The sequence below is a fragment of the Protopterus annectens genome, chromosome 11.part0 (genome assembly GCF_019279795.1).
Source record: "Protopterus annectens isolate FY-2018-M chromosome 11.part0, PAN1.0, whole genome shotgun sequence".
In the NCBI taxonomy this organism is placed as follows: Eukaryota; Metazoa; Chordata; order Ceratodontiformes; family Protopteridae; genus Protopterus; species Protopterus annectens.
Window position 1 is genome coordinate 479,321,207 of NC_056745.1, and position 26,399 is coordinate 479,347,605.

The 26,399-nt window shown below is 43.1% G+C and overlaps 1 protein-coding gene across 1 annotated transcript in view; it reads right to left on the reverse strand.

The window, feature by feature from the left end:
* OSBPL8 (oxysterol binding protein like 8) overlaps positions 1 to 26,399 on the reverse strand; it is a 3,324,100-nt gene that overhangs the window by 2,742,950 nt on the left and 554,751 nt on the right. Inside the window, exon 5 of the mRNA XM_044087980.1 lies at positions 8,085 to 8,155. Within this exon, the coding sequence (XP_043943915.1) occupies positions 8,085 to 8,155 (71 nt within the window). The remainder of the gene's footprint in view (positions 1 to 8,084; positions 8,156 to 26,399) is intronic.

Below are 26,399 nucleotides of genomic sequence, written 5' to 3' on the forward strand. Positions count from 1 at the left end.
GAAACGAGCTAATATATATATATATATATATATATATATATATATATATATATATATATATATATATATATATATATATATATATATATATATGGGTTCCGTTCAGAAGCTCGAAATACTGAAATCTCGAATTTCAGTATTTCAAGCCCAAGAAGCCGAATCCACGTAATAGCAAAAGTTTAGAAGCGCGAAATTGAAAACCTCGAATAACAGAGGTTTTGAATTTCATGCTTCTAAAGTTCCGCTATGGTTATGTATTTAGGTAAGTGTGTGTGTGTGTGTTAAGGGGTTTGGGTAGGGACTGTGGTGTGTGTCAGTGTGTTTTGCTGCTGTGATGTGTGTGTGCTAAGAAAAAGTAGCTTGTGTGGTGGGGTTTTGTGTGTGTTTGTATGTAGTGCGACCTCGGCGTGAGAATATTTAAGTAGGGTGTGTGTGGGGGAGTGCAGGGGGGCTTCCTCCCCACTTTCATATAGTAGAGTGAGTGTGTGTGTGTGTGTGTGTGTGTGTGTGTGTGTGTGTGTGTGTGGTAAAACTGCAAAATTCAAAATTTCCGGTATTCGAGGTTTTGAATTTCGTTTTTTTAGTTTTCGTTGTTTTGTGGATTCCACTTCTTGGACTCGAGATACTAAAATTCGAGATTTCCATATTTCGAGCTTATGAAATGAATCCATACACACGCATGCACACACACATATATATAAATATAAATATATATATATATACAAATATATATATATATATATATATATATATATATATATATATATATATATATATATGTATATATAAAGCTAACTTGTACTTTAAGCACTAACTATACCACTACCAAAAACGGGAATGGAGCAAAAAAGGCCTTGCGATTAACGACGGCCAACAAAAGCACACACTAATAAGATAAACAGAACTCAAAAACTACAGCACACAGTTAAACTACAGAAGAAATTACTAATTACTAAAAATAAGCAATTATTAAGGCTAGAAATAGCTTAATAAAAGGGAAAAAAAACAGAAGCTTTTTAAAGAACTTAGCCACAACCAAGAAGACAGCATCCAAACTCGTAAAGCGGGAAACGAGATCTGGGGAATTAAATCACTGCATGATGGGATACCTTTCTGCCACAAGCCAAGTTAGAGACTTCGAGCTAGTGTATTCAGCTGATTCGGCGCCGAGGATCAGCTCTGAACCCATCCAATAGGAATGAAAGCGAAACATAACATCTAATCTTTGGATTTGTGTTCCTCTCCAACTTACAATGGGTTGGGGAACTATACCCCAGCTCCTGCCTCATATTTAAAATAAAGAAAGCTGTGCCAGGTAAAAGGGACACCAGTGTATACTAATCTTTAAATATTGCGTCACTCATGCTTCTACACATGTACAAGCAGCCCGCTCTTAAAAAAATAGTGCATTTGTCTAGTAGTATTTAGAAATTAGCACATATCAAACTAGAAACTGAAAAAAGGAACAGAAGAGTGTGCCTACTAATGCTCCAACCTTCTGTCACACACTTGCTTTCTATGGAATTACTAGTAGGTCAGAAAGTCACTACACCGTGCTAGTATTCAAAAATCAGAAAACAAATGTTTTCCACTACTGTTTGCCTAACTTAGATGCTTTCTATAGGTAGAAGCCACGTCATAACATTGTTGTAGATGGCCAGGATTCACAATCACCACAGAATAAAATATGAAATGAAAGAAACAAAAAACTTTGTTTACTAATGTTTTAAAAGCCTTGCATTACTGATGTGCTTTCTAGAGTAGCAGCAGCAGTCAGGTCATAAAATGCCTGAAAGGATACTTTTCTCAATGGGTAAAATGCACAGATTAAACTAATGAATATATCTCAGGGAGAGAGATGGAATTTGGCTAACACCTTTGAAACTTCCCTTCAGGCACTCTTCCCCCACCCCCCTCAGCCAAAGGTGAGCATGCTCAGAAAGGACGAATCAAAACAAAAAAATTCCTGGGACTGTCCCTTTAAGACCGTTAACAAACTTCTATATTCAGAAGCTATGAACTTCAATATAAGAACAAATTAAAACAAAATAGAACAAAAAATCTTGTAAACAATAATAAACCAAATGCTCTTTAAAACAAAGCCAACCAAGGTGACCACTAAAAAAAAAAATCCACAGGCAAGGCCCCTTGGAATCCAAAACGAAGCACCCAAGACGTCCAGGCAAAGAAAAATGAAGTTATGTACTCACCATAACATTCTATGTTTGTAGTCCATCTCTCCTTTCATTCTTACATATGGGCTCAGAGCCAATCCTCGGCTCTGACTCGGACTATTACAAAGCTCAAAGTCTCTTAGTTGGCTCGTGGCTAGGTAGGTATCCCATAGTGCACAGACTTGTTTGCTGCCAAACTACAGAAAGATAGAAATAAAGTTATCCAGAAAGAACAACAATAATGAAAGGTCTCCACCCTATCACGGTAACACTATCCTGTCTCCAGATCCTTTCAGGACGGGGGTACGTGGGTGGGTTCGTAAGAATGAAGGGTGAGATGGACGACAAACATGGAACGTTATAGTGAGTACATAACTTCTTTAAGTTTTGTAGTCCTATCTCACCTTCATTCTTACATATGGGACAGCGTCCCTAGCACCTTATTCTTCGGTGGCTCACGGGGAAAATGCTCCTAAGTACTGTGGAACCAAAGGAGACTCTACCCCTTGAGGTCAGATCCAATTTGTAATGAGTAATAAAGGTATGAGGGATAGCCCAAATTACTGCTGCACAGATACTGTCAATTGGAACTCTGGCTTTGAAGGCAGCAGATGTAGACTGGGATCTTGTAGAATGAGCCTTAATCTTGAACGGTAGAGTCTTTCCACTGGAGGAGTAAATGAAGGAAATACAGCTCGAAATCCAATTAGATAGGGTCACTTTAGAGACTGGCAGACTTATTCTAGATTCATAAAAGGACACAAACAATTGATCTGACTTCCTGAATTCCTTAGTCCTGTGAAGGTAGAACCGTAACTGGCTGTGAACATTGAGTTGATGACATTTGTATTCTGCAGTGTTGGAATGGTTAGGGAAAAATACAGGTAATTCTATGGTTTGGTTCAAATTAGTGTGAGAGCAAACTCTAGGGATAAAGGAAGGATTTGTACGAAGGGAAACTCTGTCTTTGTGGAAAATCAAATAAGGAGGCTTAATCGACAGTGCGTGTAACTCTGATACTCGTCTAGCTGATGTGATTACTAGAAACAAGGTCTTCCAAGACAGAAACTTCAATAGACACGAATGCGTGGGGTCAAACGGCGGGGAAGTTAGTTTGGACAGAACGAAGTTTAGATCCCAAGGAGATGCAGGTTCCTGAAAGGGAGGTCTCAGCAAAGTAGCACCTTTAAGGAAGGTTTTACATAATCTGTGGGACATCACGTTAGATTCATGTTGTCCCAAATGAAAGTTAGATATCGCTGCCAATTGGACCCTAATTGTGGCAGCAGTTGATCCCTGATGGAAAAGTTCAGACAAATATTCTAAAACCATAGGGATGGATGCTGTATAAGGATCTACATTTCTTTCCTTAGCCCAGATAGAAAACCTCTATTTGCTAGTGTATAACTTCTTAGTGGAAGGTTTATGCAAAGACGTAAGGATGTGGGTCACAGCAGGTGAAAAATCATGAAGACTGACTAGGGATGGAAGTGGAGCAGCCACGCTGTCAAGTGTGGAGGCAGGGGTGAAGGGAGCCTGACATGTGTGTCAAGATGTCTGGCACTGGGTCCAGAGTCCATGGATCGTCTAGTAGATGAGGCCCAAGAAAGGGGAACCAAATCTGACGAGGCCGGTAAGGAGTGATGAGAAATCATTTTGCTTCCCAATAACTTTGCTTTCTGTATCACTTTAGATATGAGCGGAAAGGGAGGGAATGCATAAAGGAGTCCCGGGCCAATCGTGAAGAAGTGCGTCTCTCGGTGACTCCCCCGGAAGGGGGATGAGGGAGAAGTAGGTCAGACTGGCAAAGAGATAGCAGAAAGGCTGTCCCCATTTGCGGAAGATCTGTTCCATTACTTCCTGAATCAAAGACCACTTGTGAGGCATCAAGATTGCCCTGCTGAGCTTGTCGGCTATCACACTGGTTGTCCCCGGGATATGAGTTGCTACTAGAAAGCGTTGGAAAGATATTGCCCACTTACAAACACGAACAGCCTCTCGACAAAAGGGATAAGATCTCATTCCTCCTTGCTTGTTTAGATACCACACCAGTGACATATTGTCCGATTGAATTGCTACCATCCCTACAGGAAGAAAGTCAAAGTGCTTGCAATGCTAGAAGCACTGCTCTCATCTCTAGGACACTGATATGCAGGTGAGCCTTGTGATCTTGCCATGTGCCTTGTACAGTCCCTGCCTAGATAATGCCCCCCCACCCTATCTGTGAGGCATCCGTGGTCACAGTAGCAACGGGTTGGCGAGGAAGGAATGGAGTGCCTGTTGTCAGCTGGTTGGGTTGAATCCACCAACAAAGGTCCTTTTTGCAAGACTCTGTTATGATGATATGGTGAGATAGAAGCAGCTATTGAAAGGACCACTGGGAAGACAGAAGCCATTGGAGAACCCGCATATGCAATCTGGCTAGAGGGACTAGTGTTATGGTGGAGGCCAGGGTCCTAAGAGTTTCAGCACTGTCTTTGCCTTGACTTTCTGTAGAGGAAGTAGACTGACAATTTGTTTGAGGTTTTGAATTCTGTCTGCAGGTAGATGAGCTAGCAAGGTGACTGTGTCTATTTCTGCACCTATAAAAGTCACAAATTGAGAGGGCGATAAGGCAGACTTTCCCCAATTTATTGTAATCCCCAGCTGGGAACAGAGCTGGATGGTGTAATCTCTGGTTTGTAGGAGCAGGTGCCTGGTGGTGGCGGTCAGGAGCCAGTCATCCAGGTACGGAAACACATGGAATTCTTGACGTCTCAGGTGAGCTGTCACTACTGCCATACATTTGAACACCCTGTGGTGAGACCAAAGGGCAGAGCACGAAATTGGTAATGACTGGCTCCCAGCCGGAAGTGTTAATGACTCCTCGATGCCCTGTCCATTTTTATATGGTAGTACACATCTTGGAGGTCTATGGAGCACATCCAATTGTCTTTCTCTAACAGAGGGAGTACAGACTGCAGTGTCACCATCTGGAACTTGGCCTTCTTTACAGATCCATTTAGTTTGCTGAGGTCCAAGATGGGCCTCCAGTCCCCTGTACGTTTTGGCACTAAAAAGAATCTGGAGTAAGTTCCGAATTCTATCTGGTCTGCAGGGACATTTTAGATGTCTCTCTTTGCAAGCAACTTTTGCACTTCTACAGTTGCTTGATTGGGTAGAACATCCGGGAACTTCTTGGGAGTGTGGGGTGGAAGAGAAAGGGGTATGGAGTAACCGCTGGTGATTATTCTTTGTACCATTTGTCTTGGGTGATGTTTAGCCAGGCTTCTGGATACAAAGAAAGGCGACCCCCCCGACTGGCTCCAGAGAAGTGCAGCCCGGCCCCACATCAGGAGCGTTGATAGGGACGGCCTCAAAATGAATTGCGGCCATCCTGGTTTTGCGGACCCCCCCTCCCCCCGCCTCTAAGGTGACATCTACCATTAGCACCTCCTCCTCTGCCTCTGAAGGAGGAGTCATCCTGTGCATCCGGGAAGAATTTCTGGGACTTCTTGAACCACATCTTACCACCTTCTCTGACCCTTAGGATATGGTCTAGAGGGAACGGTAAAACGTACTCCCATGGCAGAGAGAGTTTTCCCTTCTTGTTCGCACCTGGTGAGTGTATCTTTTACCTTAGGTCCAAACAATGAAGAACCATCAAAGGGGGCATTGGTAAAGTTAGATTTGAAAGGCTCCGCAAAATTACATAAGCGCATCCATGAGGGTCTCCTAAGGGAAACTCCTGAACCCACTGCCCTGCTCGCTCCATCAGGTGCATAGGAAATCAGCCTCATGGAGGAGTTCAAGATGGAATTTAAGGTGGAAAACTGAGCAGTCACCTTCTCAGTGACTCCTTCAGTAGATGTACCTTGAAGAGTATCTCAACTCCTTGAGGTGATCTCTCTGAAGCCCAGTAAAATGTGTGAGATAGTCCGGCGATCTTCCCGTATCTATCCATCATACGAGACTCCTTGTTCGGCGGATGGACAGATGAAGAAGTCTCTGTTAGCTCCATCTTAGTGGCCACCACCACCATCATGGCATCTACAGGCCCGCCCTTGGACAAAAACTCTTTCTCTTTTGGGGCAAAGAGAAATTTATTGGGTCTTCTGGGGATTGGCTCCACAGCATCAGGAGTTTCCCACACCTTTCACCTAACCAGGCCTAAGAGTTCGTCAAAAGGTGGAGACACCAAAGAGGGTGAAGGTTGAGACCCGAAAGCCTTCAGGTACACTGATTCTTCATCAGAAGGGGTGACAGTTTGCCAGCCACCTCTCTGCTTTAGGATCTCTAAGATGTCTATAAAGAAGACATCATCAGAGGATGACTTGGGGGACCCTTCTGACTCCTCAAGGTCAGTGTCTGAAGTGATGAACTCATCTGGGGAGTCAACATGCTTCCTCTTGCATATCCTCTTCTGCGGGGGCTCCTCAGAAGGGTACTCTGGGGAGGTCTCGGAAGACTGGGGGCCACCCAACGGGGGCTCCTGAGTCTGCGGGTCTCTGTTGTCGAGAGAGAGAAGATGCTGAGATACAAGTCGGTGCTTGAGGGGGAATTGCGCAGAGATGATGAATGAGACAGCATGTTCCTCATCATCTCGAAAGCAGATCTCTCCGGCTTCAAAGACAGCCCCGGCTCTGAAGAAACGGAGGTAGCCCTCTGCTCAAGAGCGACCGGCAATGAGATGGCTGTAGGGTCCGAGCTCACCCTAGCCGACGCACCGAGAGGGAAACTCGGCACCGAAGAGGTTCGAGTCCAAATGTCCCTGTCGGGGCCGACCGGTAAGCTTTGGCTCCTAGACACCACAGACGGCGCCGAAGGTGTCAGAGTAGAACTCTGCTTTGAGAAAGCCACAGGGGTAGCTTGAACAGAGGGTTCCACAACAAGTGCACGGAAATCTCCGGCTCCGAAGGCCCAAATCAGCTCGGAGGAGGCACCACAACAGGGAGGATGGACAAACACAGATCTACAGAGAAATAACCTGCATCAAAAACTAGCTAAAAAACACTCCACACAATATATATGTTGAAAATGTGAGAAAAACAAGGTCCTAACACAAACGCGGACCTACGTAATATCAAAGATATTATAAACTAGCACACAGGATACCAAATGGAGAACAAGGGCCAACAAGTTCTCAACAAACTAATTAAATGGCAAAAAAACACTTCTAAACACTATTAGGATAACTAGTTAAAGAATCGGTAAAGTGAATAATAATGAAAAAAAGTTTTGAACTTAGCCACAACCAAGCAAGAAGCACTTCTGAACTTGTAGACATGGCAAACGAGATCTGGGGATTGTAATAGTAAACTATGGGATACCTACCTAGCCACAAGCCAACTAAGAGACTTTGAGCTTTGTAATAGGCCGAGTCGGAGCTGAGGATGAGCTCCGAACCCATATGTAAGAATGAAGGTGAGACAGGACTACAGATCAAGTTTATTTACATAAAACGGCAACGTCACATGTACCAACACCATGGTGTTGGTACATGTGGTGTTGCCGTTTTATGTAAATAAACTTTCTTTGCCTTGACGTCTTGGGTACTTCATTTTTGGATTGCAAGGGGCCTTGCCTGTAGGAATAAACCAAATGCTATAACAAAATAAAGATTAAATGTATAAACAAAACATAGCTTCTATCAATTCTGTTTATTAAGCAGAAGCTTAACAGGCTCATGTACATTTTGCTAAGGGAAAAAAGATCTGTACAACTCACAAAAACTTTAGCTCTTATTAATCTTAATGTGCCTGCTACGTGGTTCATAAATATGGTTTAGCAGACTAGATCCAAGCCATAACTGGACAGATGAACATCTGAATTAAAATGACATCAGATTAAACTGAACACAAGACAGCTATTAAAGATATGTATGTATATACAATAAAATAACCAGGGTTAAAGCAAAGTCAAAGAACATACCTTGCTTTTTGACAGAGAAGGTACCTGATCATCTCTATTCTCAGCTGTTTCATCTTTTCCTCTGTCAGATCCTAAAACAAAAAATATATTTGTGACGAAATGTTTGCAGTTTTGTTACAGAAAATTCAAAGAAAAAACAGGAAATTACACTTTTTCAAAAGTTAAGATTTTACTGACTTCTATTTATGAAAAAAAAACAGTATACAGCATAAACAAAAACTGCAATACTGACTTTTAGGTGTGATCTAGAAGTACTGAAAGGTTAAGTGATTTATTCACAATAAAATAGTAAAATCACACCCAGGACCAAAGGAAGAAACTCAATGAAAGCTTATCCCAAGACCCTTTGTGCTAAACTGTCATATGGAAATGGTAATGCAGACTAGTTAAGATCTCTGTTTTCAAGGCTGAACCTGAAGGGTGAAGAATAGATTCACCATTATATATTGTCTCCCAACATATACGCCTGAGATTTTAAGAGCTCAAACAAGTTTGCTTCTAAGCCAATATATAGTGAGGTATGAAGGCTTGTATATTCTGTCTTTCTGTGTGATTCAAGATCAAAGCATCCTGATGAAAGAGTGGCACTTGACTTATTTTTTTGATGGCCCCTTCTCAGGGAGACAGCAACCTCAAAGTAACAATAAGTCATGGGTCGTGGTGTCAAAGACTTGCCCCTGCAAAAAACAAAAAAAAAACAAAAAAAACACATGCAACAGGTCTAAGTTTACATTGTTAAACTAATGAGTATGTACGCCGTGTGTGTGTGTGTGGAGATTATTTATATACATATATACATATATATATATATATATATATATATATATATATATGTACATACATACATACACACACACACACACACACACACACACACACACACACACACACACACACACACACACACAATATACATATATAATCCAAACAACAATATATACATCTAGTGCAATGAGTAGTACTGTTGCATCACAGAAAGAGGTTTCCTCTCATTAGATTCTTGGCTGAGGTACCTTGTATGTGGAGATTGCATGCATTTGCATCAAGTTTTCTCTAAACAGTCCCATTTCCTTCCACCTCTCAAAGACATACCATAAGTGGAAAAGCAAATCTACACTGTCCCTAGGTGTGTATATGGGTGTGCGAGTGTACTTAAGCGACTATGTGTGAGAGATATCGAATAAAGGTCTGTCCATCTATTTCCATTCTCTACTTGCCTAGTAAACTCCACAGATGATTGCAACTGCTCAAGGGATTGGCAAAGGAATCAGATGCAACTCTTAAGCATGGCTAGATGGACATAAGTTTAGAGCACTTGGGTATTTCAGGTATTAGTTTCGTGCAGGAGGGAGTCACAATTTGAATTTTAAGAGGCTGAGACTGAAGCTATCATAATGGAATCATATCTATACAGTACATGTTGAGCATTTAAGGTTCAAGGCTCCTGAGAGCACCCCAGCACTACCAAGTTATAACTCATAACATGCGTTTCGGCCCCAAAACTCAAACCGAAGCACAAAAGGAGGGGGAGTATCTATATTCATCAAAGATACCTACACCTCCAGGTTAGTGGCACTGCACAAAGCATCGGAAACCATCCATGTGCAACTAACAGCGGGCAAAACTGCCTTTCAGTTTGTAGCCTGCTACAGAACTCCCTCCCTATTACAGGAACCCCACTTGGCATTCCTGAGAACACTGGAGAATATGAAGGTCTCTCCAAACACTATGTTATTGAGTGACTTCAACTACTCAAACATTGACTGGGAAAACTACTCAAGCCCAAACACCCTCGCCCAACGGTTCCTTGAATTTATAAACTCTAACGCAATTGAACAACTGGTCACCACTCCCACAAGAGGGAACCACATATTGGACCTGGTCATCACCAACATGGGGACTCTATGTTCCACACCAGAGGACTACCTCCTTACTAACAACCTCCTTTCCAGTACTCAGCATGGTTTCTGACCAAACCATAGCACCACCACTGCCTTACTCTCCTTTACTAACACTATCCTTCAGCATAAAAACAATGGATATCTCTCCTCTGCTACTTTCCTAGACCTATCTAAAGCATTTGACATGGTCCCAACACAAACAACTTATCTCTGTCCTCAATAACCTATCCTTCTCACAATCAGTCACCAACTGGTTTCAGAGTTACCTGTCTGACCGCCAACAGTCCGTTGTATGGCAGAATGACATATCTCTCCAACTACCTGTTTCCACAGGGGTTCCCCAAGGATCCATCCTTGGACCCCTACTCTTCTCTGTTTACACCAATAATCTAGCCTCTGCCACCAAACATGGCACACTCATCCAATACGCAGATGACTTGACCATCATCTGCTCAGCCCAGTCCCTACCCAAACTGCAAAAAATCACACAGGAAGCCTTTTCCTCTGTTGAAACATGGTTATCCGATGCCCAATTAATACTCAACCCAAACAAAACTAAACTACTCATCTTCCAACCCACCAAACATACTCAAAACAACTCTCACTTTAACATCACAGCAAAAGACAACACCACTATATACCCAACTGAACACACCAAATTGCTAGGAGTGGAAATAGACAATAAACTAAAATTTGACATTCACATATCCATGACCATGAAAAAAGTCTACAAAAAACTAGGAGCGTTATACAGAAATAAACAATTTCTCACCAAAGCAGCAAAGATTTCAATAGCAAATTCCCACCTTATCTCCACCCTACTTTATGCCTCTCCAGTATATACCAACCTAAGGCAATGTGATCTAAACAAGCTAGAGACCTGCTACAACAAAATCGCCAAATTCGCCACAGGGGCATCCTACCATAGTCACCACTGTCTCTTACTTGCTGAACTGGGCTGGCTTGAACTCCCTCATCTCCTTCAGTGGTATCAACTATCACTCGCCCACAAACTAGTAAACCATCCACTAAATGTCCTATCCCTCCAGGATCTACTCCAACCCTATCGCACCACCAAACCACTAAGATCCAGCAACAAAAATCACTTGCAGATCACTAAAGCCAATAACTCTGCTGGTGAAGCACTATTCTCTTGCGTCATAGCCAAATTATGGAACTCACTCCCACCCACAATTATCTCCGTACCGTCATGCACCAACTTCAAAACTTTATTAAAAGCGCACCTAAAAACATGCTGGCTATGCCCTTGCAACTCCCACTCTAATATCATCCACCCCATCCAACTACTACCTTTCTTTCCACTCCACTAACTACCTTGATTATAGCAAGCTCAGATGCTCATAAGCCTAGTACTTATTATACAGCAGGAACTTCTCATTGTTACATTTGTTAATGCCTGTTATGTACTTCACAGATAAAGATTCTAGTTGTCTACTGATGTACTATGTTCTTCATCTGTAAATATGTTGTAAGTAATTTCTATGTTAAATTGTTAATCGCTATGTAATCCAATGTAACTACTGTCTGTTTATTTTACTGTGGAGCTTTTCTCCCCGGGCCTCCGCTGAAAATGGACCCACGTCCAGTCGGGCACTCCCGGTCAACAAATTTAAATAAATCAATAAAAATAAATAAATAGAGGTAAACCCCTCATTGGTAAGATCAGACAATAAACAAATTTCCCTGGACATCCATATCCCGTCCCCACCCCCAGCCAAGGAAATTACTGTAAAGAATTTCGCCAAAGCCAACTTTGCACTTCTCAAGACTGAGGTGGAATCCTTCAAAGCCCCTGGGCCAGAGGATAATACTGCCCAATCCGCAGAATCCTTTACAAATGCATTCTATGAGCACCTGCAGGAATGCATGGATCGTGCTATCCCAAATAAAACCAAGACTCACTCCTCCAAAAACCGGAGACCGGTCTGATGGACCCCGGCCATAAATAAGCTATACAACAGAAGGAGGAAGCTACTACATGACAGAGCAAAATCCCAAAAAGGGAAGGCATCTCTGATCAGTATCAGCAAGAAACTTTGATCCCTCATAAAACTATCAAAGGCCAGTTTCGAAAGAAAAATTGCCCTAGACACTAAAGATAATCACAAGGCCTTCCTCAGTTATGTCAGAAACATGGGTGGAAACTTCCAGATATGCTCTGAATTGTTGCATAATGGTACAAAATATACAGAACCTACAGACATAGCCAACATCCTGCCAGACAGATTCAGAGCAAACTCTCCCCCCTTCCCCCCAAAGGAGCAAACGCCTATCCGAACTGAATGTAACCTCCCTGACATCACAGATGCACAGGTGAAAACTGCCCTCTCCAAAGCAAAAAACACAGCATCTATGGGACCGGACGATGTCCCAGGCTGTGTCTTACACGAGCTCCAAGAAGAACTGAACCCTCACATTAAGTCACTGTTCAAACTTAGCCTTACTACAGGATATGTACCCAAAGAATGGCGTACAGCTACAGTGGTCCCACTCCACAAAGGTGGTGCCACAACGGACCCCGGAAACTATCGCCCCATAAGCCTGACTAGTCTGGTCTGTAAAGTTATGGAGCATATTATCATGGAACTCATAAACAAAGACATTGGGAGCCTCCAGACACTGGACCCTACCGAATTCGGCTTTGTTAAGGGCAGATCTTGCCTCTTAAACCTAGTTGATTTCTTTGAAAAAGTTACCAAAGCCATAGATGAGGGCAAGGTAGTCCACACAGCCTACCTGGACCTCGCAAAAGCCTTCGACACAATACCTCACTCGGGCATCATAAATAAGCTTACCAGCTTAAATATCAACCCTATATCACAAGATGGGTTGCAAACTGGCTCAGAGATAGAACCCACATGGTCAGAATCGCAGGTGCCATGTCCGAATCCAAACCAGTTACAAGTGGCGTCCCACAGGGCTCAGTTCTGGGACCTCTCTTGTTCGGTATATACTTCTCTGAGGTTCAGGCTAACACGGGGGGATTATGACTGACAAAGTTGGCAGATGACTGCAAACTGGAGGCCATAATCGAATCTCCAGCTGACACAAGCATCCTCCAAAAGGGTCTCACAGAGACGGATGCCTGGTGCCAGAGCAACGGCCTCAAGCTAAATGCTAAAAAGTGCATAGTCATCCCCTTTGGGAAAAACAAGGTGCCCACAAATTACCACATAGGTGGTAATCTATTAAGTACAAAAGAAATAATTAGAGATTTGGGGACCAACGTAGATAGTAATCTCTCCTTTGATAATCACATTGCCAAAGTGGTTAGAAAGACCTTCTATATAGCCCACCTTATCATGAAAGGGTTCGCATCTAGATCAAGAGGACGTTATTGTGCCCCTCTACTCGTCACTCATCAGGCCCATAATTGAATACAATGCCCCTTTTGGGATGTACCTTACCCGACACCTGCAGCAACTGGAGAGACCCCAAAAGTACCTCACCAAGAGGATCATGGGCTACAAACAGATGTCCTATGCAGCTCGACTAAAGAAACTCCAGCTCTACTCAGTTGCTTACCACCTACTCAGAGGCGATCTATGCCTGACATACAAAGCCATGTCAAACCCAGAATTAATGGACATGCTCCACCTCAAAAAATCCAAGTCCCTTAGAGCTACACGCTCCAGGGACCTAAACCTCAGCACAAACATAAATAGGATATGCTGGAGGGACAGATTCATTTCCCAGAGGCTCCCCTCACTCTGGAATAGAATCCTAATTCATGTTAGACATAGCCCCTCACTGACCCTGCAAGCAAAATTTGGACGCGTGGATGGGAAATTGCAAATTCACCCCTGGGATCTCTCCTGTGTCCCTGCTAGACAGAGGCACAGTAAACTAATCTTAAAAGGGCACCTTCTGTGACCTACTTTATGGAGGCACAGTAGGCTAATCTAATAGGGAGGCGGAAGCCAAATACACTCTGGCTAGGCTTATAAATGCCCTAGGACAGATAGCCTAGTATCTACCTATGAACCTATGTCAACCAAAACTATACAGCTATGACAAATTACATTTAACACAAAAAAACTACTAAATACCATATTTGAATGTACATATATTTTTATGAGATTTAGTAAACATTTTTCAACCAAAATGAATCATAAGGGGAGGAGGTTAACATCGGGGAGAAATAGAAACAAAACACAGGCCCAAAATATGGCAAGATACAAGAATGGATGCCAATGAAAAAGACAATAAAAAATAGTTATGTACTCACCATAACGTTCCATCTGTGTTGCCCATTTTAATTTTTTTCCTCGCATATGGGTTCGGATCTGATCCCCTGGTAGAGAGTAGGCCATTGCAACAGCTTATGACGACCAAAAAGCTTGCGAGCTCCCTATCCTGGCCATAATGCCTCTTTCCAATCACCTCAGATCTTACTTGCTGAGAACAATAGAAAATAATCTTGGACAAGGGTAAGACCATTCCTGGCATTTGAAATTAGTAAATTATCAAATTTAGGTCTACTCGCTCACCTAAGAACAAAGGAAGGGACAGGGGGATGGTGGGTGGGTTGTTCAGGAAAAAATGAAAATGGACAACACAGATGGAACATTATGGTGAGTGCATATCTGATGATGTCAATTTTCATTTTATCCTCACATATGGGGTAGAGTCCCCAGCTTCATTTTTCCTGGGTGGCCTTATGGAAGGATATTCTTCAGAAACATTGTACCAAAGGAGGCCCTACCCCTAAAGACCAAATTCAATCTGCAATGAGTAATGAAGATACGAGGGGTAGCCAAGGTTGCTGTTGCACAAATGTCATCCATGGACGCTCTGGACTGAAAGACTGAGGAGGTCGCTATGGCTCTAGAGGAATGAGCTTGAAAAAAGTTATGTTCTTACCAGAACGTTCCATGCGTGTTGTCCATCTCATCCTTTATTCTCACTTATGGGTCGGACCTGATGTGTCGGATCCGTTTCTGCCTTTCCAATAGTGTGAGGTCTTCAGTACAGCTTGTGGGCCCTCCTTCCATACTCATAATGCAGCTCCCCAACTTTCTAAGATCTTGTTTGCCACTTATAAGAAATGACTAATCCTTATAGTATCTATACACTTTATGGAACAATGTCTGCATCTCTGAGGCTATGGTGATCCCTAATGTCAGTGTCCACTCAGTCTTCTAAGAGTTTTGGCAGGGGGCATGGAGGGTGGGTTGTGAAAATAAAGGACAAGATGGACAACACACATGGAACGTTATGGTAAGAACATAACTTTATGCGTTGTTGTCAGTCTCACCTTTATTCTCACTTATGGGACAGTGTCCAATGCAACCAAACTCCTAGGTGGCTCATCGGAGAATATTCCTCAGAATCATAGAACCAAAGGAAGTCCTACTCTTGGAAGCCAAATCCACTTTGCAATGAGTAATAAAGGTATGCGGGTTTGCCCATGTAGCCGCAGCACAAATATCATCCAAAGGTATTCTTGCTTGAAAGGCTACAGATGTCGCTACTGCTCCGATAGAGTAAGCTCTAACAGGAAAGGGAAGAGGTCTATTTTTTGAATCATAGATGTAGCATATACACAAAGTTAGCCATCTAGATAAAGTGACTTTTGAAACTGGAGGGCCACTCCTAGTTTCAGAGTAGGATATGAACAATTGGTCCGACTTCCTGAAGTTCTTAAAAATGTAACTGTCTATGTACATCCAGAAGATACAAAGAGTACTCCCCTTTGTTCTGGAAATCGGGGGAAAATATGGTAGCTCAATAGTCTGATTTAAGTTATTTTCCAACACTACTTCAGGAAGAAAGGCTGGATTAGTGCAGACAGAAACTCTATCTTTATGAAAAATTAGATAAGGTGATGTAGCACATAAAGCCTGTAGCTCTGAGATTCTTCAGGCTGAGGTAATGGCTACTAAAAATCGTCTTTCAGGACAAGAACTTTAGATCACAGGTGGCTGAAGGTTCAAAGGGGAAAGAAATATTTGTTAATATGAAATTTAGTTCCCAGGGAGGAGTTGGGTTTTTATAAGGTGGTTAATCATCATTGTTCCTTTCAAGAAAGGGTTTGCAGAGTCTCTGTAACATTATTGAAGATCCATGATCACCAACATGAAAGTGATATTTCTGCCATTTGGACCCCAACAGTAGAGGCACAGCTGCACCTTCATGAAAAAGTTTGGTTAGAAATTCCAGTATTGAATGAATGGGTGCAGAAAAAGGGACCAAATGGTTTTCAGTCATCCATGATGCAAATATATTCCATTTTCTATGTAAGGTCTGCATGTAGAAAACTTATGAGAAGATAGCAGAATATGTTTCACTGGAGAGGATAGATGAGGATACATGGCAATCAAGGGAAATGGAGCAGTCAAGCTGTCAATTTGAAGTTGTGAAGATTGGGATGTGCCATCCCTGACGGATGCTTCAACAGGTCTGGAGCTGGGTCCATAATCCATGGTCTGTCCCGAAGATGAGGCTGCAGAAAGAGAAACCAGATTTGTTAAGGCCAATAGGGAGCAAAATCAGGATTAACGTGGTCTCCAACAAGCTTGTTTTCTGTAATATTACAGGTATTACAGGGATTGGTGGAAAAGCATATAGGAGTCCCTGAGGTCAATTATGAACCAGTGCATCCCTTGGTGACTCTCCCGTCACACGGATAAGGGCAAAGTAGTTGCCACATTTGGCGTTGATGGATGAAGCAAACAGGTCGCAGTAAGGGTGGCCTTATTTTCGGAAGATCTTTTCCTTTACTTTCTGACTGAGGGACCAATCGTGTGGCCATAAAAATTGCCCTGCTCAGTTTGCCTGGAATCACGTTGGACTTCCAGGGATGTGCGTTGCAATCAGACAGTGGTTGGAGGACAGTGCCCATTGCCAAACCCTTAGAGATTCTCGACAAAGGGGATATGATCTGGTTCCCCCTAGTTTGTTTATGCACCAGACTACCGACATATTGTCCAACTGAACTGATATTGCTCCTAGAGGGAGAGAGTCCTGAAACGCTTGCAAGCCAAAAGCACTGCTCTCAACAAAATATTTATATGCAAGTGAGCCTCATTCTCGTCAGGTGCCTTGGACTGTCTTCCCCAGATAATGACCCCCCCCCCATCTGAGAAACATCCATGGTCAGCGTGGCCTGAGGTTGAGGGGGAATAAAGGGACAGCCTTGAGACACAAAAGGGGAGTGGATCCACCACTCAAAATCCCTTTTGCATAATTTGGATATGAGAATTTTGTGCGACATTGGTAATTCCAGTACTGATCACTGTGTGGAAAGTAGCCACTGAAGATTCATATGTAAACGAGCAAGAGGAATAAGTACGAAGAATGCTTCCATTTTCCCTTACACCTGTTGGACATGTTTTGCAGTGGCTTTGGTCTTGTTGATTAGCAATCTGACATGTAGTCAAAGGTTGTGTAGTCCGTTGGGAGGGAGTCTTGCTATGAGCGATGTGGTGTCTATCTCTGCTTCTATAAGGATTAATTTTTGAGATGGCTCTAGACCAGATTTGTTGTAATTTACAGTAATTCCCAGGGAGGGACAGAGATGAAGTGTGTCGGTTCTGGCTTGTAGCAGGAGATGCCTGGTCAGGGCAGTTATGAGCGAGTCATCCAGATACAGAAACACCCAGAATCCTCGGCATCTGAGGTGAGCACCCACTACTGCCATGCATTTGGTGAACACTCTGGGGACTGTGGTGAGACCAAAGTGCAGAGCTCGAAACTGGAAGTGACAGTCTCCTAGCCGGAACCGTAAAAACCTTCTGGACTGCCTCTCCATCAAAATGTGGTAGTACTCATCCTGAAGGTCTATTGAGCACATCCAATTGTCTTTTTCCAGGAATGGAAGTACTGACTGCAGTGTCACAGTCCAAAACAGTTTTTTTTTTTTTTTTCACCAACCTGTTCAGTCTGCTGAGATCCAATATTGGTCTCAGTCTCCTGTCTTTTTTGGAACTAAAAAGAATCTTGAGTAAGTTCCGGATCCTCTCTGGCCTACGGGGACTTCTTGGATGACTCTTTTTTTCTAAAAACATTTGAATTTCTAACATTGCTTGTTCCCGCTGACTGGGTGGAATGTCTGGGATAGTTTTGTTTATGGGACTGGGAAGAGAAAAGGGAATCGCATAACTCCTGGATACTACTGTCCTGCACCCATTTATCATTAGCAATTCGTTGCCAGGTATTGATGTGCAGCAACAACTGTCCCCCGACTGCCTCCAGAGGCGAGCAGTTGAGCAGTCCATCAGGAGCGCTGAAAGGGTTTACCAAAGAAGGATTCTCTGGAACTGTGGGTGTGGAAAAACGTACTCCAATGGCAGACAAAGTCTTAACTTCCTGCTCACACCGAGTTAGAGTTTCTTTGACTTTTGGCCCAAAGAGAGATGAGTCATTGAAGGGAGCGTTAATAAAGGAAGACTTAAATAAAATCGCAAAGGCCTGAACCCACCCCGCCCTACTCACTCCATCTGCTGCATATGAAATGAGTCTCATGGACGAGTTGACCATCGGGTAGCGAGCTGTGCACTGATCTCATCTGCCACCGCATCAGCTACAGCCCCCTGGAGGAGGCCATAAAATATCAGGATCTGCATGCAGAAACAAGAGCAATGTGGAAGAAAGATACCCAGACAGTTCCAATCATAGGAGGAGCAACGTGTCTTATAAAAAATAATCTAAAATTGTATTTAGATATGTTACCAATCCATGTAACCCCACACGAATTGCAGGAGTCGTCATTACTGGGCACTTTGCGGGTGCTTCAAAGAGCACTTCTGGCTGACATTAAAGACTGAAACAATACTAATTTCATGAACTTTAATCGTACTTCAATTTAGGAATGGGGTCCATTCCCATCATGGTATTAGAAATCCAAAAGATTTGTAGAAATTAAAGAAGGAGTCTGATCATTCTTTTTGCAGGTCCCTCTGAAGTCTGGTGAAGTGAGTTAGGTAATTCAGCGATCTCAAGGTAAAAGCCGCTGAAGAGAAGATGCGCTTCCAAAATCTATCCATCGTCCTGGAATCCTTATTAGGAGGATGGATAGAGGAACTGGTCTCAGAAAGTTCCTTCTTAGTGGCAGCCACCACAACCATGACATCCACTGGTACACCCTTTGTAAGAAAACTCTGGTCCGAAGGGGCTGTGATGAACTTATTTGGCCTTCTAGGAGTGGGTTCTATGGAATCTGGGGTCTCCCAGGCCTTCCAAGAAACTAAATGGATAAGCAAGTCGAAAGGCAGTGTCACCAAGGAGGTTGAAGGGCGAGAACCTAAGGCCTTCAGGAATATCGACTCCTCTGCTAAAGGGGAGGAGGACTGCCAGTCACCCCTCTGTTTCAAGATTTTCAGGATGTCTCCAAAGGAGATGTTCTCAAGGGGTAACCATGGGGACCTTTCTGCTTCATCAAGATCGGTGTCTGAAGTGACTGACTCTTCAAGAGAGTCGAGATACTTCTTCTTGCATGTTCTTTTCCGAGGAACTTCCTCAGTGGGGACCTCTGGGGAAGTCTTGGAAGAGGAGGGAGGTCCCTGGGAAACACCCTGAGGCCTTGGTCCCTGCAGTCCTGTGGGTGGGAGTTAAGAGGCAAAGACATTTGCACAGAACAGGGAGGAAGCTCCGAGGTATACTGCGCCTGGGACTGGGAAGCAGTCATCACCCTCCTCAACTTCAAAAGCAGACCATCCCTGCTCTGAAAAACTCTCCAGACTCAATAACACAGATGTTGAATCCATAAAAATCCTTGGCACAGAAGACGGAAGTTCTGAAGCAGAGGTTGGAGCCGAACGCACCTGAGCCAAGGCCCCTTGACACATCGTTGGATCCGAAGGGATCCGAACTGGCTCTGATGACACGACCAGTGAGTGTTTGCTCCCAGAGGTCTCCTGCTCCAACTGAGCAGAGACACTTGCGGAAAACTTCATATCAGAGGAACTAAGAGGACCTGGAACCAAAACAGACACTAGCTGGATGTCAAAGTCTTCTGGCTCCGAGGCCAAGGGACGGCTCGAAGGAGGAATCGGTGCCACAGAGGGAGGACAAGTCTAATCTGACTCCTTTGAGCTCGGATCCAAAAGAAGCGTGGCCAAAGCAGGTGTCTTAATCAGCCTTTGCATAATCTTATCCACGTCTTTGTTGGACAGGCTCCTAGTAGACCTTGTAGACAATGTCAAGGATCTGGACTTCGTAAGGAAGGGGGGATGGTAGCAGAGACGTGATCTGCTCTGGTAGCAGTATTCTCCAGGTGGTTGGGTTTTTGAAGCAGACTCCATCTTTTTTTTATGAGAAGGAGATTTCAGTTGATCCAAGGAGACTCCTCGATCCGTAGAAGTTGTCGGCTCCATGGAAACTGTAGGAGCAGACTCTTTCGACACCTTAACCCTCATCTCCAAAGAATCTTTTATAGCTGGGGAAGGTCGTTCTCGGACCACACTGATTTATCAGATTTTGGAGAGGAGGAATCAGATACAATAGCCTCAGAGAAAGGGGTTTTGATCAACCCCTTCCGAATTAATTTGCTTTTGTGTTCCATCAATTCCCTAATTGAAGCCGTGACAAATGGAACATGATTCCTGAAGGTGAAGAGGTCCCAAACAGTAAATGCACAAAGTGTGCGAATCACTGAGGTTCATCTTTTTTTCCACACTTTTCACATTTTTGCTTTCCTTTTGGAACATAATGAAGAGAGGTATAAAAAACCTAAGAGGAAAAAGAAATACCCAAGGAAAGAGTGGAAAGAAAATTCTCAAAGTACTACAACTATTATTATTTTATTTATTTATTTCTTTATACACAGAAATTAGCAATTAGAAAAGTCCTCTAACTTAAACGGACTTTTGAGGGTAAAGAGAAAGGGGAAATGGGTTCTTATAACTTAAGTAGACTTAGGGGACTGCTCTCTAACTTAAACAAGCAGGACCCGGGAAGCACTTTAGCTATATAAAGACAAATATCCACTAAAAGGTAAGGCAAGGAGAAGGAAAACACCCTCTAACTACAGCAGGTGCAAGTTAGAAGTCCCGGAAAAAAAAAAAAAAGGACGCTAACAGCAAGGGGAACTACTAGAAGGGACTACAACTAATGCTACTAACTATAAAAGGAAAATAAGTAAAATTAAGTGAAAATAAGTTAAGATTTTCAAGATATTTCAGACATTCAAAAGATAAATACAAAAGAACTTAGCCCAGAGCTTGCTTGAAGAACATCTTTTGTAATGAGGCAAACGAGATCTGAGGAAGTTGGGGAACTCCATTATGGGTAGGGATGGGGGCCTCAAGCTGTGTTGAAGACCCTGAGCTATTGGAAAGGCCGAGATGGACCTGATACATTGGATCTGATCCATAAGTGAGAATATAGGCGAGATTGACAACAACACATCAGTGTTTGGCAGCTCTACACCTTGTCCCTTGCAAATAAAAGATATGCAGTCTCTAATCCATTTGGCTAGAGTAACCTAGGCCACTGACAGACCCAATCTAGTCTCTGAAAAGGAGACAAATAATGAACGTTATTTTCTAATGTCCTTTGTTCTATAATGGTAAAAATGTAATTGTCTATGAACATCTAAAAAAATTCTAGAGATAAGTTTGGGAAGAAAACTGGTAGATTGATGGACTGGTTGATCATATTCTCTGAAAACTATCTTCGGCAAAAATTATGGATTAGTATGTAAAGTAAGCCTGTCTTTGTGAAACAACAAGTATGGTGGTTGGGATGATAAAGCCTGAATCTCAGATATTCTTCTTGCAGACGCGATGGCTACCAAGCATATGGTTTTGCAAGAGAGAAATTTGATTTGACAGGTAGCCATTTAAGTCCCAGGGTGGTGAAGGAGCTTTATAAGGGGTCCTGAGTAACAGAGTTCCTCTCAAGAAGGCTTTGCATATCTTATGTGAAATGAGGGAGGAACCATCACATCCAATGTGAAAATAAGAAATTGTAGCTAGCTGCACTTTTATTGTAGAGTGAGCAGCACCCTCCTTAAACAGCTGTGCTAAAAACTCTAGAAAAGTGCGGATAGGAGCTGAAAAAGGATCTACATAATTTTGTTGGGTCCAATATACAAATCGCCTCCATTTACTGTTATACACTTTTCATGTAGACAGCTTATAGGAGGATAACGGAATGTGATGCAATGGTGAAGACAGCAAAGGTTGTCTGGCTATCAATAAAACTGGAGATACCAAGCTGCCAGCTTAAGACTGTGAACGTCCAGATGAGGCATTCCTGTCGGGTGTGACAGAAGGTCTGGAAATGATCAGAATCCATGGATTCTTCCTTAGGTAAGGCAAAAGAAAAGGAAACCATATTTGTCAAGGCCAGTGCGAGACAATGAGGATTACTTTCCTCTTCAACCTCTTCACTTTCTGAAGAAATCTGGAGATTAATGGAGTTGGGGGAAAAGCATATAATAGACCGGGAGGCCACTCATGGGTGAGAGAATCCCTTGGGGACTCCCTCTTGGGGGGATCAGGGCAAAGCAGCTACTGCATTTGCTTGTTCAGCAGGGACACAAAGGTCACAGCAAGGCTGGCCCCACTTGCAGAATGTTGGCTGTTGGTGAAGCACCCACCAAGAGGAGAAAACGCTAAGAGAAGAAAGGAGCCACTTTTGAGACTTTCAGTATTTTTCCTCTGTTTATTTGCTAAGTTTTTCTGCACAGCCGCCTATTTTGAGCATTTTCTGGCTTGTTAAATTTGATTTCTGCATTAGTAACTGTATTTAGAGCACAACCTAGAGCTGTTTACTGAATTTCCTGTTTGCACTTATTTTTAAAATCATTTTTTTCTCAAAACTTGCATTTTATCTGTCTTTGGCCTAGCACTCTTGTGTGGGGTCATTTACTGCAGTTATAACTTGCTGATACTTGTTAACATCTGCTATCTCTGAAAAAACAAAAGAACAAACAAAAACATCTTGCTCTTTTCCCACTTTTCTGAGATTTAAAAAAGTTCAGTTACAGGCTTGCTGTTCTTGAACTGTTTGTAAGTTTCTGTGAGGCCATTTTTTGCTTGGGCTAAAGGAAAGTATCTCTGTTGATCAGTGGCAGTAAAAAACATTGAGCAGCCTTGCCTGCCCCTGTGGGAGTGGTTACTGACTTGAAACTGTAGTTTTATTGACCATTCTGGGTCAATTCCAAATCTCCTTCATCTTCCTCTCTTAAAACCTGGTTGCCTCGTGGTTTTGGCGTCTTTTCGGGCTTGTTGGCTGTTGGTGAAGCACCCACCAAGAGGAGAAAACGCTGAGAGAAGAAAGGAGCCACTTTTGAGACTTTAAGTATTTTTCCTCTGTTTATTTGCTAAGTTTTTCTGCATAGCCGCCTATTTTGAGCATTTTCTGGCTTGTTAAATTTGATTTCTGCATTAGTAACTGTATTTAGAGCACAACCTAGAGCTGTTTACTGAATTTCCTGTTTGCACTTATTTTTAAAATCGTTTTTTCTCAAAACTTGCATTTTATCTGTCTTTGGCCTAGCACTCTTGTGTGGGGTCATTTACTGCACTGCTATAACTTGCTGATACTTGTTAACCTCTGCTATCTCTGAAAAAACAACAAAAAATCTTGCTTTTTTCCCACTTTTCTGAGATTTAAAAAAGTTCAGTTACAGGCTTGCTGTTCTTGAACTGTTTGTAAGTTTCTGTGAGGCCATTTTTGCTTGGGCTAAAGGAAAGACTCTCTGTTGATCAGTGGCAGTGAAAAACATTGAGCAGCCTGCCTGCCCCTGTGGGAGTGGTTACTGACTTGAAACTGTAGTTTTATTGGCCATTTTGGGTCAATTCCAAAACTCCTTCATCTTCCTCTCTTAAAACCCTCTTTTGCGCGTTTGTGAGCATAGCGCAACAATGGGCCGCGCCGCCTAATTGGGTTTAAACTATTCCTGGCTCCACAAAGTCTGCTCTTCACTTTTTCCCTTAGAACTGCTATCTCTCAATTTAAACACCATATTCTCATTCTAAGGCCCTTCACTGGTCCAATTAAGTAATCCTACAAGTTAGCACTATTAAACCATAAGCACTACTTACTCTTATACGCTCTACGATTACCCTGTCCTCTATTGGTCCATCTTAAATTCAGTTTCCCTATTACTCTAGCATGTCCAAAGGTCAGACAATGGTTTCCTCTCCAGTCCAGCTGGTGAATCTGGGAATTTTGAGGCAATGTTACAACTGTCTCATGTACACGGACAACCCTCTCCTCCTCCAAACAGGTTCAAATATATGTGAGAGATGCAACTATTTAGCCAAACTGGAGGCTGAGCTCTCTCATCTCAAAACTGGTGTAACCAGTCAGGAGGAGAAGGTAACCTCACACAACACAATTCCAGTATCACATAGTCCCACCACATCAGCGAACCAAACACATAAATACACAAAACATACTCGAGGCACTAAATAAAAAGCTACCTAAGCAACAGAGACCTCCAAAGCAGACATCCAAGCAAACGCTACCTCAAAACAAAACACACACAACACATAACCCACAAAGTCAGTGTGCCAAGCAGCCACAGCCCTTAAGGCTGAATAACACACCTGATACTCTTGTTATAGGTGACTCTATTGTCAGACACACTGACGTCCGCTCACCAGGCTGAATAAAGAGAAGGTCACAGTGAGCTGCCTGTCGGGTGCTAGGATCCGACACATAACGCAAGCACTCAGGTCACTCCAAAGCAAATACAAATATGACTCAGTCATTGTACATGCTGGTGTGAATGACCTGAGACGTACCTCCCTGGACTACATGAAAAGAGACATAGAGGAGCTCTCTGATCATGTAGCCCAGGCTGGTATGACCCTGACCTTGAGCAGCATCTTACCCTCACCTAGAATGATGCCACAGTACAAAGACAAAATGATCGATTTTAACAATTGGCTAAAATTTTGGTGTCATTCAAAGGGGATCCAGTGTTTGTCAGCCTGGGATGACATGCTCGACAAGCCACATGCTTCTCTAGGGACAGCTTGCACCTGTCACCACTGGGCTTTCAGATATTGGCAAAGGCTCTTGCCACCCCCATAGTGCCTTTTTTAGGCAAGGCTCAAAAGTCAAACCCACCCCCATAGACAGCACAAGGAACAAGAAACTAAGGGTAATGCTGCTAAACGCCAGAAGTCTTAACCTCAAGATGCACGCACTCGAAGCTCTCCTCAGTATGGAGAGCATCGATATCTGTGCAGTGACAGAAACCTGGTTCAAGGCTCCAGAGAGCACCCCAGCACTACCAGGCTATACTTCATATCATGCTTTTCGGCCCCAAAACCCAGACCGAACCACAAAAGGAGGGGGAGTTTCCATATTTATCAAGGATATCCACACCTCCAGGTTAGTGGCATTGCAGGCAGTATCGGAGACCATCCATGTGCAACTAACAGTGGGCAAGACTGCTTTTCAGTTTATAGCATCCTACAGACCACCCTCTCAAAGTCAGGAATCCCATTCGGCTTTCCTGAAAACATTGGAGAACATGAAGATCTCCGAACACCATTATACTGGGCGACTTCAACTACCCAAACATTGACTGGAAGCACTACTCAAGCCCCAGCACCTTAGCCCAAAGATTCCTGGAAATTATAAACTCAAATGCTATGGAACAAATAGTCACCACTCCCACAAGAGGGGACAACATACTAGACCTGATCATTACCAACATGGGGACTCTATGCTCCACACCAGAAGTATATCCCTCATTGGTAAGATCAGACCATAAATTAATTTCACTGGATGTCCACATCCTGACCCCACCCCCAGCCCAGAAATCCACGGTGAAAAACTTCTCAAAAGCATACTTCTCACTTCTCAAAACCGAAGTGGAATCCTTCAAGGCCCCAGGGCCAGTGGAAACTACAGCCCAAACTGCAGAATCCTATATAAATGCATTCTACGGACATCTCCAGGAATGCATGGATCATGCTATCCCAAATAAAACCAAGACCCAATCATCCAAAGGCAGGCGTCCAGTCTGGTGGACCCCTGCCATAAATAAGCTACTACATGATAGAGCAAAATCCCTAATAGGAAAGGCATCTCTGATCAGTACTAGCAAAAAATTACGATCCCTCATAAAATCCTCCAAGGCCAGCTTCGAGAGAAAAATTGCACAGGACACCAAAGACAATCATAAGGCTTTTTTCAGTTATGTTAGAAACCTGGGATGCAACTCCCAGACTTGTTCTGAGTTGATTCTAAATGACAAAAAAATACACTGAACCCACAGACATCGCCAATATCCTGGCAGACAGGTTCAGTGCAAACTTCTCCACCCCCCAAAAGAGCAAGTATCTATCCCGGCAGAGGGCTGCCTCCCAAACATCTCAGATGCTCAGGTGAAGGCTGCCCTCTCCAAAGCAAAAAAACACTGCTTCCATGGGACCAGATGGCGTCCCAGGTTGCGTCCTACATGAACTACAAGAGGAACTAATCC